Raw genomic sequence first — 15579 nt, 5'->3', positions numbered from 1 at the left:
TGCACCCAGAGCTCCCGAACAAGCCCTAGTGCATCCAGATCCCCACCCAGATCCCCCACTGAGCCAACTGCACCCAGATTGCCCCACATAGAACCCTCTCCACCCACACCTAGATCCCCCAACATGAAGCCCCTCCACACTTGGATCCTGCCTACCCACACCTGGTATGGAGGGGCAGGGTCCTGGAGTAGGCTCTGTCCTTGTGCTGTGTCAGGGTACAGCCTCACCGCTGAGTTCGTGTCCCGCTGAGTCCGTGGCCTGTGCTCCCCAATGCCATGCTGGAGCCTCCCCATTTATTTGACAAATAAAATTTGCAGAATTTTAAAATATGCACAGAATTCCTCTTTTTGGCACAGAATTCCCTCAGGAGTAACACTCTTTCACCTTCTCCATCTCATTCCTCAAAATCCACTCACTGGGAAATAAGAAGCTCCTCACTGAACACAATTCCACAACACGAAAGGGCTGTGTCCTCCTAGTTTAGGATCTCAATTTCCAGCCTCCTGCAGCAGAACCACACAGTTCTATTGCTCTGTCAGGTTGGTCCACAATGTAATTAGCCACCCACAGCCGGCCCATACCAGCTGACTCGGGCTAAGGGCTGTTTAATTGCAGTGCAGATGTTCAGGCTTGGGCCGAAGCCTGGGCTCCAGACCCTTGTGAGGTGAAAGGTTCCTAGAGCCTGGACTCGAGCCTGAGCCTGAACATCTACCCAATCCTCGTGAGCCTGAGTCAGCTGGCACCGGCCAGCCGTGGGTATCTAATTGCAATGTAGACATAACCTCTTTGATCAGTCATTTTTACAAGTAATTTTTAAAAAGGGTCAAAAGAAAATATTTGTACAAAATCAACAAAAGTAGTAACAACATTTTGAAAGAGAATAACTACAAATAAATCTCTCATTTCAAGGTGCCCAGTTTGAGTAGACCAAATCCTATTGGATTTCATGGGAATTGTGCTACTAAACTCCCACGTACGGCGATGAGATACACACCTGTACATGAGGAAGCATTTCTTACTAACCTGAACATCCCTTTGGACAAGTGACATGTCTACATTTGTACTTTCATCTCTGTTTCCCTGAAAGAATTACAAATAGTAGCGATCAATATACACACTTTTCAGTTAACAAAACAGCCCCTTCCACTCAAGCTCCCACATACCCCCAAAAAAGCCACTAAGTGGTTACACTTTAATGTTTATAACCTGGGACAAACAAAACCATTTTTGCTTTGCTACTGTGGGGATTTTGGTTCTGAAGGTAAAGCAAACTGAAAGACCCTTTCACCTTGGGGAAAATAAAATTTCTAGTCATAGAAGTAACAGATAAAAATATATGATTTACTTGTAATCAAGTAAAGAAAAAAAAATAGTTGTGTGCAAGTAATAGTGTTCACCTGAACTCAGGAGAGTGTGTTTGCCTTACTGTTGCAATGCACTGATGTAGGCATAAGGACAATAGAAAGAATGACATTGTTACCATCTTCGTTTACTCCAAAACCCACCAGAAAACGTTATGAACTGACCTGTACTTAAGTGGATGCCAGCCCAAACATTACAGCAACACAAGTTACTCTGTTTACCTGAACCTAAGTAAAGCAAATACTGTCCTCTATCATAATCCTATATGCTAAATACAGCCTTGTACTGTTCATTTATATCATCAAGAGGGAAGCCTAGATTCTAGACTGGAATATATCTACTGTTATTCCATTTAATAGACAGACATTATGTTATAAAATGTTTTTCAAAGTAATTACTGGGTAGAATATCCTGCTAATCCTTGCACAGGGACGGGGGAATTAAAATAAATCCATGAAGAAGGTGACATAAGGATTTATGTATGGTAGTTACAGGATATCAATATTATCCAAAAATTAAGAGGCACTCGTCTTTTTATTTCTCAAAGTTAAGATTATTTTGACCTATTTTTCTACATTTCTCCCCACTCCTTTCACTCATCTCTGAAGACCCAGCAGCACTAACACAGACAGACAACCATTTTCCCAACTGGGGATCGATCTCTGAAATCATATACTGATTTCATTGGAAGTTTTGCATGAGTGAAGTTTGCAGTACTTGCCCCTTTTATCACTGCAAAATAGGTAAGTAGAAACCAGTATTAGAAAAACAGGAAACTAATTTCAAACATTTCTTGCTCTATTTTGCATCAAAATTTCAAAATTGAAAAAAAAAAAAAAAGAAAAAAATCAGATCAACTGTGTGCGTGTGTGTGTGTGTGTGTGCGTGCGCGCGCCACAACAACAAAATTACTTTCTAAACAAGTTTAGTTTAAGCACTTTGCTTCTTTATTTTAACGCAGGTTATGTGATTCCTGCAGAAACAACGAACTGGGTTAATTACAACTGAGTTCAAAAACTAAGGCCCCAGTTCTGCAAACACTTATGAACATGTCCCATTGCAGACCTTCAATACAATTGTAATGCAGTTTAAAAATTAAGTTGTGTCCCCTACTACATATTATCCTTTCTTATAAGACAAGACAAGAAACAGGGGGAAAGTGGAGAAATATTTAGTGCCTTCAGGCTCCTCCAAGCACTTCAGACAAGCTGTGCGTGGGTCGCTCTTTGGCATAGGCTTCTGGCAGACTCCACACGGGGGCATGCCCCTGCCCCAGGAGAGGGAAGGGAAAACGCCCGATAACAAGGGTTCAACTAGTCTAAACTAATATTAAAAAAACCTATTTTTAACTATCTAAATAATATATATGTATTTTAAAGAAATATATACAAACAACAAGCAAGCTAGAGGATCACTCATTTGAACAAGAGAAGAAACGCTCCAACGACCGTCACTGACGGTAAGAAGGAACTGGAGAGGCGGTGGGTCGCCAGGGCCCTATATTCGGCGCCATGAAGGTGTGACTCCAGGGGGCTCCACAACTGACCCAATGGGTACTGCCAAGGGAAAAACCTTCTGGCAACTGTGCACGCAGTGTGTGCACATCTAATTGGAATCAACATGAGCAAGCAGTGGAAGACTACTTATTACTTAAAAAGAAAAGGAGTACTTGTGGCACTTTAGAGACTAACAAATTTATTTGAGCACAAGCTTTCGTGAGCTACAGCTCACTTCATCGGATGCACAGTCTCTAGGTGCCACAAGTACTCCTTTTCTTTCTGCAGATACAGACTAACACGGCTGCTACTCTGAAACCTACTTATTACTTATTTCCCTTTCTTGTAAAAAAGGCAAGAAAAGAAACAGGGGGAAAGTGGAGAAATTTTTAGAGCCTGGAGGCCTGGCCACATGATAATTTTAAGTCTTTTCTATCTATCCTTTGGTTCTCTTCTTAGCCAGAATAATTCAACCTGCGTTGCTAAGAGACTTTCACCATCTTATACAACGTGCTGCTGTGGTGGCCATATTCCTGACAAAAAAACAGCACACTTCAATTTTAGAGGCTAAAAACACAAGAGAGCAAATCCTCAGCAGCCGTAAATTGGCACAGTTCCACCGATGCCAATGAAGGATGCCAGTTTATGTCAGATGAAGAGCTGGATATCCATCTCTCTCTCATCCCACTATGTCCACTACTTTTCAGGAAGGATTGTACAGAAGTATTACTTGAGTGTTGAAGTACCTGAGAAAGTGAGATTAAAAGCCTCTGGAAGTGTCCAGATGTGTCACTTCGTATAGCTTCCTCCAGAGTTTTCTTAAATTCTGGAAGACCGAAAGTCATTATGCATATCTGCTCATTTCATAAGTACTTGTACACAATTTTACTACAAATCCAGGATTAAAGCCTCCAATGCCTGGTGGAGGCCTCTGATTTTTTTCCATTACTGTTATAAAAATGTGCTCTGAGGGGTGATCAGAAAAGGTACAGTTACTGGGACTGTGTCAAGCCTAACCTGTTTTGTAGGTCCTACTGATTTCTCGAATGTGCTCATTACTGCGAGAAGACATTATTTCAATAAGACAGGCTTCATCTGTGCCAGCACCCTATATGCAAAGAAGAGGGGAGAAAAAAAAAATATACACACACATATCCTGGACACAGCTCACTGCTGTAATGTACTATCATGCCAACAAACTATCTCCAGGTCAGAATTAAAACTAGGCAATTCAGAAGTCGTCATTTTGTGTAAGAAATATTCCAGCTGAATAGTTCACACATTGCTCATAACACAAACACACATTAACAGGCTTTTTTTTCCCCCTGAGAAAACATAATTAATGCCCTTAACATGGCTCTTAAGTACTTACAAAGTATCTTACGTGATGATATCATTTATATCTGATTTTATACAGCAAATTTTACAGTTAATATTTCTTATAATGAACAATACTTGAGAAAGACTGATGTGATCTAATTCTGTTTCTGAGGGCAACTAATGTTATTAACTGTTGTTTCAACCCCATGGCTACTTTGCCTATACCCTGCATCTGAGACCGTCTATATAAACCTTGATGCTGTGATTCAGGGATTTAGACATTTATTTCAGCTCATTTTTGTAAGTTTAAGAATTAACATGTTGAAAAATTGAACTATCTTGAGAATAAAGTTTGCAAAACAGTCTGGAAACTTTCAATAATAATACCCAACATTTCTATAATGCTTTGCATCATTTAAAGCATTGTACATGAAGTCCTAGGTGAGATATGAAATATACCCCCATTTTACTGATGGGGAAAACCAAGGCTGAGGTTACAGCCAAAGTTTTCGGTGCCCAAGTGACACATTTAAGGACCTGATTTTCAGAGGCATTGGCACCCCAACCCAAAGGAAGCCAATGGAAGCTTTGGGTGTTCAGCACCTCTGATAATCAGGCCCATCATGCCTCAACTGGGCATCCAAGACTGGAAGAACCTCAAATTAGCAGCCAATCTGGAAAATTTTCATCTAAATAACTTGCCTCTACCCACACTGCGAGTTAATGGCAGAATCAGGTTTAGAACTCAGTTCCTGAGTCTCACCAACACAGATCCTCTGCATAATGTTGTTTCTCTCTCTTTTTTTTTAAAATAAAAAAGAGCTTCAAATCTATTTCACAATTACACTTGGTCGTTATCTACTTGAGAGGTGGGGCATAAACAATCATTTAAGAGACACAAACCAAAGACAAGTTTATGGGGGAAATTTAAGCACCCAACATGATTAACAAAAACTACATAATCTTAAAGGCTTAATTTCCCTAAACAAACCTTTATAGCCTCCTTTATTTCATAAACATCATACATGACAGGTGTCTTCAGCATTGCCAAGACTGTCTTCTCAAAGTTGCCCGACAGCTCAGATTTAAGATCTTTGATCAAATCCTGATTGGAGATAATTTTTTAAAAAGGCTCAGAATCAGAGATATTGACAAATACTAGCACTAGATTCTTGCAGCTTACTGGCACTTTTTCACATTCAAGAATAAGTAGCACATACACAATATAAAATTGTTCCATTTAACAGTACTAATGGTAGCAACTGACAACAACTTTAAAAAAACAAAAACCTTCAAATGTTGTGTACTGAACAAAAGGTCAAAATGAACAGTTAGCAAAGTGGACTGACCCTTTCAACCAAACTGTATTACAGGCTGGAGGTCAGGGAGGGTAGAGCTATACCTGCATGGGCTATGGTGGCTGCCCACCAATACCAGCATTCCTTTATGAGTGATATCAACATTGGTTAATTCTCAGTGTTTTTTCAAGCATTGGGACTGTTTGGCCCATTGATAAAAGGCATGGCAGCAGGTGGTGGTTGGCTCTTTGTGGTCTGCTGTGAAATACTTGCCTTTCCATAAGCTGTTTTGAAGGACAGGATGATCTGCTGCCTTTGCTTGTTTGAGCGACTTCCAAGACAATCTATAATCGCCTGCTCATCAGTTCCTGTGAAAACAAAGGGTGCATAATGTATGACATTTTAAGGCTATCACATTCTATTAGGGTCTGATCCTGCTCCTACTTATGTCAGTGGCTAAATTCTTTACTTTCTTGACTTTACTAGGAGCTGAATTGTACCCTTACTGCACAGCGTCCCCAACGTATCAGATGGGACATTACAGCAAATATTCTAGTTATATGCTATGATTGTCAAATTAATTCCAGCACTAATCTCAACTGCAAATGAAATGGAAAGAAACATACCAGACTCAAAACACTGGTTATTCTTGTGGTCTCTCCCAGCTGATTACCTCAGATAAAGGTTTAGTTTCTTACAGGAAGGATAATAGTCCTGGAACTATTCCACTCTTCGCAAGTGTAACAATGAAGAATGGCAGCGGTGGAGCAATGCTGCAATACCGCTTTCAACAGAAACTAAGCCCATGGACCACTCACCAAATCCTTTCATAGCTTTTCTCAAGACTTCTGCATCACGCAGGGGGTCAAATCCTGGTGCACCAGTGATTGTGCCTCGGTTTCCAGACTAAGTCATGCCAATAAAAAGGATAACTGTTAGATACTGAATTAGCTAGAAAACTGGATTTCACATCATTACTAACTTGCCCTAGTCACAGCCCATGTCAGAGAAGAAACGAAGAAAATTACAATGTAATTTAAATGGTTTATTCATTTTATACTCAAACTATGTGGACATATGGAAAAGAAAAAGCCTCACGGGTCCTAAACACAGCATCTCATTAATTAAGGTTTCACAAAGTGGTATAGGCAAATGCAAATATTTTGTTAGGAAAGGCAGATTCAATAAAAGGGATTTAAAACTCGCCTTAAGAATTTAATTCAGGATAATTTTGCTAAAATTAGATTTAATGTCACCCAGTCTGTCTTTATATTGTTGCTATCTGAATAAGAGCTCTCTCTCTGGCCAAACCTCCTCCTTCATCCATGATTTTATTGAGCCGAGTTTGTTTCTGGTTCACGCAAAGGAAACATGCAGCAATTAAAAATTAAACACACTGAAATGTCTCTTACTGCTCCAGGTGTGATTGTGGGCATCACAGATCCTGAATAAGAAGGCACAGAAGGATTCACAGCTGGGCCTGATGGATAACTTGGCATTGGCTGTTGCCCAGGTGGTAGCACTGGCTGCTGCCCTGGGTAGGTCATTGGCTGCTGCCCTGGGTAGGTCATTGGCTGCTGCTGCCCTGGTGGTGGCATGGGGCTGCCTGGATATCCTGGATAAGCTGGCATTCCTGCTGGTGGATTTCCTCCAGGTGGGGGGTACATTCCGTAAGAGGCTTGCTGTCCAGATGGAGGTTGCCCGAAGCCCCCAGGAGGGAGAGGGGGATAGCCTCCAGGTGCAGGAGGATATGCGCTTTGTGGTACATTGGCACCTCCGAAGATTCCTGACAAATTAGAAGCCTGCAATGACAGACAATTAAAGCAATATAGATTAAGATGGATCAGGTGTTGACTTTCAATTGTGTACTTGGCACTGTTTAAAATAAATAAATTAATTAATTAAAATGAAGTAGAGAAACCCCCCGCCCCCCCCCCCGGTCAGGAGAGGGAAGTGTATGTCCATGTGTGAAAATCTCCTTTCCCAAAGGAAACAGATTGACCGGTGTTGGGGAAATGGCTGTTGACCTTGTTGTTGAAACTGACCCCATCCCATTCTGGGGCAAAATCTATGCACTACATGAAACATATGCAAGAGCTGTAACGCATGCATATCTGCTACCATCTCTTCTTAAGTTTCTCTACCTCAGCCATCAGAACTATAGTCACATAACCACAGCCTCCAGCATAATCGTCCCCATGCTCATACAACAAGCACTAGTAACCACGCCATCCTTACAGCTAAAAAGGTTATCTGATTAACACCAAACACTAAAAAAAACAAACAAGGCAGAGGTCAATTCCTTCTCTGATCATGATTGTTTTACTGTATCAGCAGGGATCTGCTCTCAGATACTGTGAGTAAAACACATTTGCCCTCCTCCCTGGGGTATTTTATGTGGCAGACAGATGTGCTAGTAGCTCATAATTCATAAAAGCCTCTGCAGCACACTTGGGCATCTGGGTAGAATCCCACTGAACCATCCTTCAGTGATTGCACTGTGCTCTTGCAAAGTACTCCTTTTCCAGTAGCATAAATGAGACTAGAACAGAATGGTTCTAGTCAGTTTCACGCTGCCTGTCCTGCCACTTACACTACTGAGAACACGCTGCTTATTTCAATCTGTAGCTACCAAATATCTCCATATATTAAACACTCAGGAATTCACTTTGTGGTGCAAATGTCCACAATTTGTCCAAGTCCATTGTATAAACAGAGAGACCAGATGGGTGAGGCAATATCTTCTATTGGGCCAACTTCTGTTGGTGAGAGAAAAGCTTTCGAGCCACACCGAGCTCTTCTTCAGGTCTGGGAAATGTTCTGCCAGTGTCCCAGCAAAATGCAAGGTGGAACAGATTGTTTAGCATAAGTAGTTAGCACATTAGGGACCATTCAAGACAGAGTGGCTCCATAATACCTCTGCAGTCTTAGGACAAAAAGAGGGGATACTGAGTTACAGATTTTTTGTAATAAGTCATAAATCCGGTGGCTCCTTTCAGTCCACAATTTTTAGTGTCTAGCAGAGTAATGTATTTAAGCACCTAGGCTTGTCTTTTGAAAAAGTGTAGGTTTCCTTTGAGGATGAGGATTGATAGGTCAGATTTAGATTGATCACTTTGTGTATAAACAGCATACAGTGAAAGGATATTTATCCACCATTTCAGTCTTCCTGCAGCTTCTACTTTGAGCACAAGAATAAAATAAAAATAAAGAGATAAATCACTTCTGCATTTTCCTAGGTCTACAAAAGTTACTTTCACTGTAATCTGTTGCAAGGAGGAATATCCGGGCTTAGAGAAGGAGTGTAGGAGACAAGGGATGAGACACTGTCTCACACTATGTAAACTCAGCTAAGTCACTTGTTTGAGTGAGCAAGGCTGTGAACTGGCTGAAGAGTTAGGTAAAAAGCGGAACTTAGACTGAGTTTTCCAGTGTAAACCAATTAGCCATATGCACCAGCATTATTAGTTCTTCCCCATCCTCTGTGCACTGTGAGAGTCACAATACCAAGCCAAGATTAAAAAAAAAAAAGAAAAAAGAAAAAGCCAACTTTCCCTAAAGTTAGGCTCCTAAACCCATATTTAGTTGACTAAATTAGTGGCCTGATTTTCTTAAATGATGAATTCCCAGCAGCACACATTAGCCTCAAAGGCAGTACTTTTAAAAATCAGGCTATAAATTCAGCCACTACATTCTTCCCATTTCCCCCCCTTCCTGGGAATCTTGCCCCCAGAACGTGTGGAGCTTTGGACTACTCCTGTATGTTCCTAGGCAAAAACACACAAACTGAAAACATACCCAACCCTCTCGCTGCTACGGTAGAAATACAGCTTGACATTGAAGTAAATCATATTTAAAATACGTTAAATGGAAATATACTTACCATCCCTGACATATAGTCTGGATTAAACTGATTGGCATAGTTGGCAACATTTTCCAGTCCAATTGGAGGTGGATTTGCAGGAGGATAGCCAGAACCACCCCAGGGATTACTACCTGAAATAATCAAACAGTCACCTTGAATCACAAAACTTCAAATGAAAAGGAGTACTTGTAGCATCTTAGAGTTAATTAACTTAGGCTTGAATAGAGACAGGGACTGGATGGGTCATTACACAAAGTAAAACTATTTCCCCATGTTTATTCCCCACCCCCGCCCCCCACCATTCCTCAGACGTTCTTGTCAACTGCTGGAAATGGCCCACCTTGATTATCACTACAAAATGTTCCCCCCCACCCATTCTCCTGCTGGTAATAGCTCACCTTAAGTGATCACTCTCATTACAGTGTGTATGGTAACACCCATTGTTTCATGTTCTCTATGTACATAAATCTCCCCACTGTATTTTCCACTGAATGCATCCGATGAAGTGAGCTGTAGCTCACGAAAGCTTATGCTCAGATAAATTGGTTAGTCTCTAAGGTGCCACAAGTCCTCCTTTTCTTTTTGTGAATACAGACTAACACGGCTGCTACTCTGAAACTTAAAATGTTTTTCTGCCCTATTCATTACTACTTGCATTTTTTAACTGTAATATCTATTAAAACGTAGGCTGCTTGGACAAGAGGAAAACAAACTAAAAGGTCTGCAAGGTTCAAATGAGCAGATCTCACACCTAACCATGGCGATAACATGACCATAATAGGAAAAGAAACCTGACCAGAAACATGCAGTCATGTGTGAAGTATCCTTGGACCATTATGTTCTCTATTAACAAAAGCAAACTTGGTAGAGTTATATAATAGAATATAGTTAAAGACACTTCAATCCTCACATGTAAGGACTTGATCTATTTTGGGATTGCAGCAGTTGACACTGGATATTCAGCAGGCTGAGTGTTCCAATAGGATGAACATTCTCTGGCACTTCATAGTTCTGGTAACACAGCTCTCTCTTTTTATCCCTTCATTATCAAATCGGGTCAAAGTTCAAACACTGTTCTAAAACAGTAGCTACAGAGGTTTTAGTTCCAGCACTGCTGGGAGCCCTCGAACAGCCTTGTCTGTTTGATATGCATTTGGCTGTGTTCACTGCTTCATCACATTATGTAGTGCACTGGGGAGAACATTAGGACCAAGGCCCATGTGGCTTATTGGTCTCAAATTACACAATAGATCCTCACTAAGCATGCAGCAAGGCCCTCTAGTTCTTTTCCCCATCCAGTGCCAACAAGGGCATTTTTTCTTGCTATTTATTTATTCTGGCCAAAATTTTCAGAAGCGACTACTAATGTTGAGTGCATGAGTTTTTGGGTGCTCAACGTGAGACACTCTAAGGGGGCCTGATATGCAGAAAATGCTGAGCCCCTTCCATTTGGAAATCAGGCTCCTTTAAGGCAGCACAAGTTGGGTACCCAGAATCACTCATCACATTTGGAAATCATGGTTTCCGGTATCAAAATCAATGCATTTTCTACTGACCCCAGTGTTGAGTGTGCTGCAAGTACCTGTCCATTAGGAGAAGACTGAAAGTACTCAATTCATTTCATAAGAGGCCACATAACCACCAGACATAACAATGCTCATTCACTCCTGTCCTGAATTTTAACTGATGACCTAAACACAAAAAGGTTCTGTGTTCCAATCCCCAATTCCTGAAACCATTCAGATCCCTCTTTTTTGTGCTTTGTCTCCACTTGAATTCGGTTGTTTGGATAAGTTACCTGGAGCTGCTGGGGGGTACCCGCCTGCCGGAGGATAGCCTGGGTAACTCATTGCTAAGATCTGAAAAGAAAAGAGAGACAAGAATTTATGAAGTTGTTTTAAAAAATATCCTGTGTTTTATATACCACATACATTTATTATGTAGATGGTGGGCTAATAAACTTTAGATCTCTCTGCGCTACCCTTATTGTGTAAACCACACAGTTCTTTCTGACACACACTCACACAAAGACATGAACAGAGGTTCCCTGTTCCCAGCTCCTGGTGCTGGATCAAGGGATATTATGTGTGTGACAGTGTGGTAACACTTCACGTTAAGAATAAAGTAGCAGTACAAGTGCGCATACTCAAATGACACAAAGAGCAACAGCAATTGACAGCATTCAAACGTTATATAATTAACCTTTATACCTGTAAACTCTGCCCTTTGCATGTGTTAATCATACCTGCCTCTCCATCTATTAACTAGCCTGCCTGACCCCCCAGTTATTCATTAACAACATGGGGGCTAGTTAGTTATCACAATGATTATCTCCCTCCCCCAATAATCATGTAAGCCTCGATCCAACAAAGTGCTTAAGTTTTGATGATTCTAGTCCATAATTAGCTAGCCAACCTTTCCCATTCTTTCAGTATGACAGGTTTCAGAGTAGCAGCCGTGTTAGTCTGTATTCGCAAAAAGAAAAGGGGTCCTTGTGGCACCTTAGAGACTAACAAATTTATTCTTTCAGTAGATTGTTGACTAGCCACTGTTCAATCATATAGTTAAGTGGGCATTGCCCCAACCCACTTGTAATCCTTACTGTACTAGTAACCATCGTAGTTCGCCTTATTAGCGGAGAGTATGAGTGTTAATTCACTAATGTTCCCCATGCCTTGCGCTGCCCTACTCTACAAGGCCATGCATAGTGACTGCATTGGGGTTTAGAGCTTTCACTGTGGGATGTAATTTTGGTCACTGGGTTTGGCATGCGGGTGCTTGCATGGGTGGCCTGTGTTATACAGGAGATCAGATTAAGTGTTCTGGCCTCAAACTCTATGGCTATGTTTATACTTAAAATGCTACAGCAGCACCGGTGCTTCAAGTGTAGGCACTCCCTACAGCGACAGAAGGGGTTCTCCCATTGACACAGGTAACCCGCCACCTCCCCCCCGAGAGGCGGTAGCTAAGTTGACAAAAGAATTCTTCCGTTGACCTAGCGTTGACGACACCAGGGCTTAGGTCAGCTGAGCTACGTTGCTCAGAGATGTGGATTTTTCACACTCCTGAGCGATGCAGCTGGGTTGACCTAACTTTTTAGTTTAGGCCAGGCCTAAGAGAGGGTAGGGCACAGTGGAAGTGCAGGAGGACATATGCGATACTCAATATTAATAGAATTTGTAAACAGGTAACAGGGAGGTGTGGGGGGAGAAAATCAGGTCAAATTTTCGCTACATCAATCTTGACAGTGTCCCTTTAATCAGTAAAGTATATGAAATAATCAGCTGCCAAAATAATTACAGAGAGAACAGAGATCCAAACAGGAAAGACAGCTGCCCAATCCCAACAATGGTTTCCCAAGATGAAAATAAAGGGTTTGGGTTTTTTTTAATTACTTAAAACAAAAAGCAAAAAAACTTGACCCAGAAATTAAGAGGAAACATTTTTAAATGGTGTGTGAGGATTTTAGTCTTGTGACTCCTACCAACTAATTTATCTGAGTCATGTGGTTACCCAGACACCACTTGGTTGATTTCTCAGGGTGCACACAGTTTATCATTATCAGGAGCTTTTTTGAGTCTAACACTTTGCTAGTGATCCTACCGAAACACTGATTCTAGATCTGAGCATCCTAGTAAATGATAAGGAAAACCTTTGAGAAGCTGTCACCTATACAATGGGATTCACGCACTCGCCCTTTGTTGTATATTTATCCTTCCACATGTTTTGTGAACTATTTAAAAAAAAGTGTATATTTCTGACGTAATACAGTCTGTTCTTTAACCTTTTTGGTTGCAGAAGCAGGATCTCCAGGCATTAGCCAGCAGTGTAATGAAAGCAGTATAGGAATCTGAGATTGACAAATGTCCAGTGAATCTTCACTCCTAGGTTTTCCAGGTTATTTTTAGTGGTAAGAAAATACCAGTGTCTATTTTAAAAAAATACTGTGCAGAGAAGAGCCCTTCACTCATGAAACGTAGTATACATTTGGATATGCAGAGCACTGACTGGAATACAGCATCATCTCTCATTACCACTTACTGGACACGCACATCACGTGCTATTGTCACTCATCAGAACTTGAAATGATTGGCAAAGCCACAGATTTAACTGTGGATAAACGAACCAGACGTCTTCTTTAGAAACACATTGTGACTGTTTCAGTGAAATTGTTTTATGAGAGAATGAAAAAGGTTCAAGACTTCAACATGCAATCGATTTGTGATAACCACTTGTGGTTGCAAACCCACCAGCCTTTCACCTTTTCTTGCTCATCAGCAGAAATAAAGGAAGGGACATCAATGACTTAAAAAATTATACCTCGGTCTCTAAATTTTATGTCCTCTCTTATTGCAGAGATCTCCTGTAATGACTCAGACTAGCGAGAAAAGTATTGCTTTATTTTTTAGTTTTTCACATTGGGCACGTGACAGCATTGTGTGTCTAGTCAGTTTCGCTATTTCTTCTGCCTACTTGGATTCATTTCCCTCTTCAGTTTGCATGGATCTTTCACAAAGCAAACAGTGTACGAAAACCATTTTTAAAGAGGCACAGGGTGATCAGGAAAGGTCACAGAAAGTGGCAGGTGTAAGTGTTGTACCTAAAATGCCTATAAACCTCATTCTAAAAGACTGACTGGGTTTCAAATTGCTGGTGCTCATTTAACTTAAGAGACAAAATTTGAAGAACTGCAATACAGATTACACTAAACAGGGTAGACTAACCAAAGTCCAAAGAAATAGGTTGGATATACAAGAAAATCTATTAGACTGGGTACTTGAGAATGTACTTTCCTGGTGTGGAGTTCAGCATTAGGAAGGCAGAGAGTATTGTCTCACTTCCAGTACAGTCAGAATGGGATGTCTGCTCACATAGGACCAGTTCCCTGAAATAAGGATTTCCCTGCACACTAACCTAGGCTGCAAAAAAGCCCAGGTATTTACCCAATCACTCGTCCCCCGCGGCTACTGCAGTGGAGGCTTCATATTGCTGCACCCAGGAAGAACAAGTGGCTCCTTCAATTAACTGTCGCTGTGTCAGGCAGGGAGCATTGAGGAATAACAAGGGCTACACTCTACAGCTGCAAAAAGTATCTGTGAATGCTGTAATGTCCATTCTCTACAGCTGGTGTTAACAAGGTTAATTATTTAACCAACTCCACCAGTCAGGAGAATGAGCAGGAGGAATCTCAGCAGAAGGTGCGGATGTTTGTGTATATTTAGGTCTCAATCCTGCGAACTGATCCTCACAAGCGGACCCTCACACACATAGAAAGCCCCACTAAAGTCAATGAAGCTGCCTTCTAGTTCTGGGATCCATCTGTATAGATCTGATTGCAAGACCATGGCCATCATTTGGCTTCTAATGCACAGCCAACCTACATTTAAAAGAAAGGGGCATTTAAAAAGGAAAAAATTCTATACACCGCATGAGGTGCCCCCTCAATATTCTACAGAAAGCAGTAAACATTTCCCACATATCCCACTGTCCCTGGTTACTTACATAAGCACTTACTGACATGGTAATATCTACATTCACTGAAAGCATTTATAAATGCAGTCGTTGCTCACAATTAACTTGCCACCCACACACAGAGGAAATATTTAGCTGCAGGGCCACACTAAAATAAAAACAGATGGATCTTGCACTCATCCTAACCACCACCAAGTCAGGATCTGGCAACTGTAGTAAATATGATCCACTAGAATTAGCAATGGGCCAGGCAAAATACTAAAATTTGGTCTCTCCAAATTTTGCAGGTATTTTTCAGATCTGAAACCAAAACTTTACAACTCACCCAGATCCCCATAATGTCTCACGCCAAAACCCCAGATCCAGAACACATCTAGACTTTGACAAAGGATTGGATCAAGATCCAAATTTTGTAGATAAGGCCTATTTCTATTTTGAATAGATTTTTCATCAGATTGATGAAAGACCGGGTAGGCAAATGAATCCAGTTCTCTAAGATATCCAGACTGCTGTCAAAATCCTATTGCTTGCTTCTCTCATCACCACATTCTCACAGCTTCCCTCTCCTGCTCTCAGGGTCTTAGGCCATGTGGGCACACAGTATGACCTAGTAGATAGAGTACTGGACTAGGACTCGGGAGACCTGGGTTGTATTCCTGGTTCTGCCGTTGGCCTGCTGGGTGACTATGGGCAAGTTACTTTCCCTTCTGTGCTTCAGTTTCCCTATTTGCAAAATGGGGATAATGGATCTGACCTCTTTTGTAAA

The 15579-nt window shown here is 41.2% G+C and overlaps 1 protein-coding gene across 3 annotated transcripts in view; it reads right to left on the bottom strand.

Moving 5' to 3' along the window:
- Positions 1–15579, bottom strand: part of ANXA11 (annexin A11) — a 53995-nt gene that overhangs the window by 12451 nt on the left and 25965 nt on the right. For 2 of the 3 annotated variants that reach the window (XM_037903835.2, XM_043551296.1), the window contains exons 2-10: positions 11140–11200; positions 9360–9472; positions 6889–7278; positions 6295–6382; positions 5750–5844; positions 5170–5283; positions 3876–3966; positions 3605–3684; positions 1024–1080 (exon numbers count right to left, since the gene is read on the bottom strand). In XM_037903835.2, coding sequence (XP_037759763.1) covers positions 1024–1080; positions 3605–3684; positions 3876–3966; positions 5170–5283; positions 5750–5844; positions 6295–6382; positions 6889–7278; positions 9360–9472; positions 11140–11191 — 1080 coding nt within the window. In that variant the 5' untranslated portion in view covers positions 11192–11200. Of the gene's footprint in view, positions 1–1023; positions 1081–3604; positions 3685–3875; positions 3967–5169; positions 5284–5749; positions 5845–6294; positions 6383–6888; positions 7279–9359; positions 9473–11139; positions 11204–15579 lie in introns of all 3 variants that reach the window. The other variant, XM_043551297.1, reaches the window with a different exon arrangement.

Source organism: Chelonia mydas, chromosome 7 (assembly GCF_015237465.2).
Source record: "Chelonia mydas isolate rCheMyd1 chromosome 7, rCheMyd1.pri.v2, whole genome shotgun sequence".
Lineage (NCBI taxonomy): Eukaryota > Metazoa > Chordata > Testudines > Cheloniidae > Chelonia > Chelonia mydas.
Note: the sequence above shows the minus strand (reverse complement) of the source record. Positions and strands in the feature narration are given on the sequence as shown.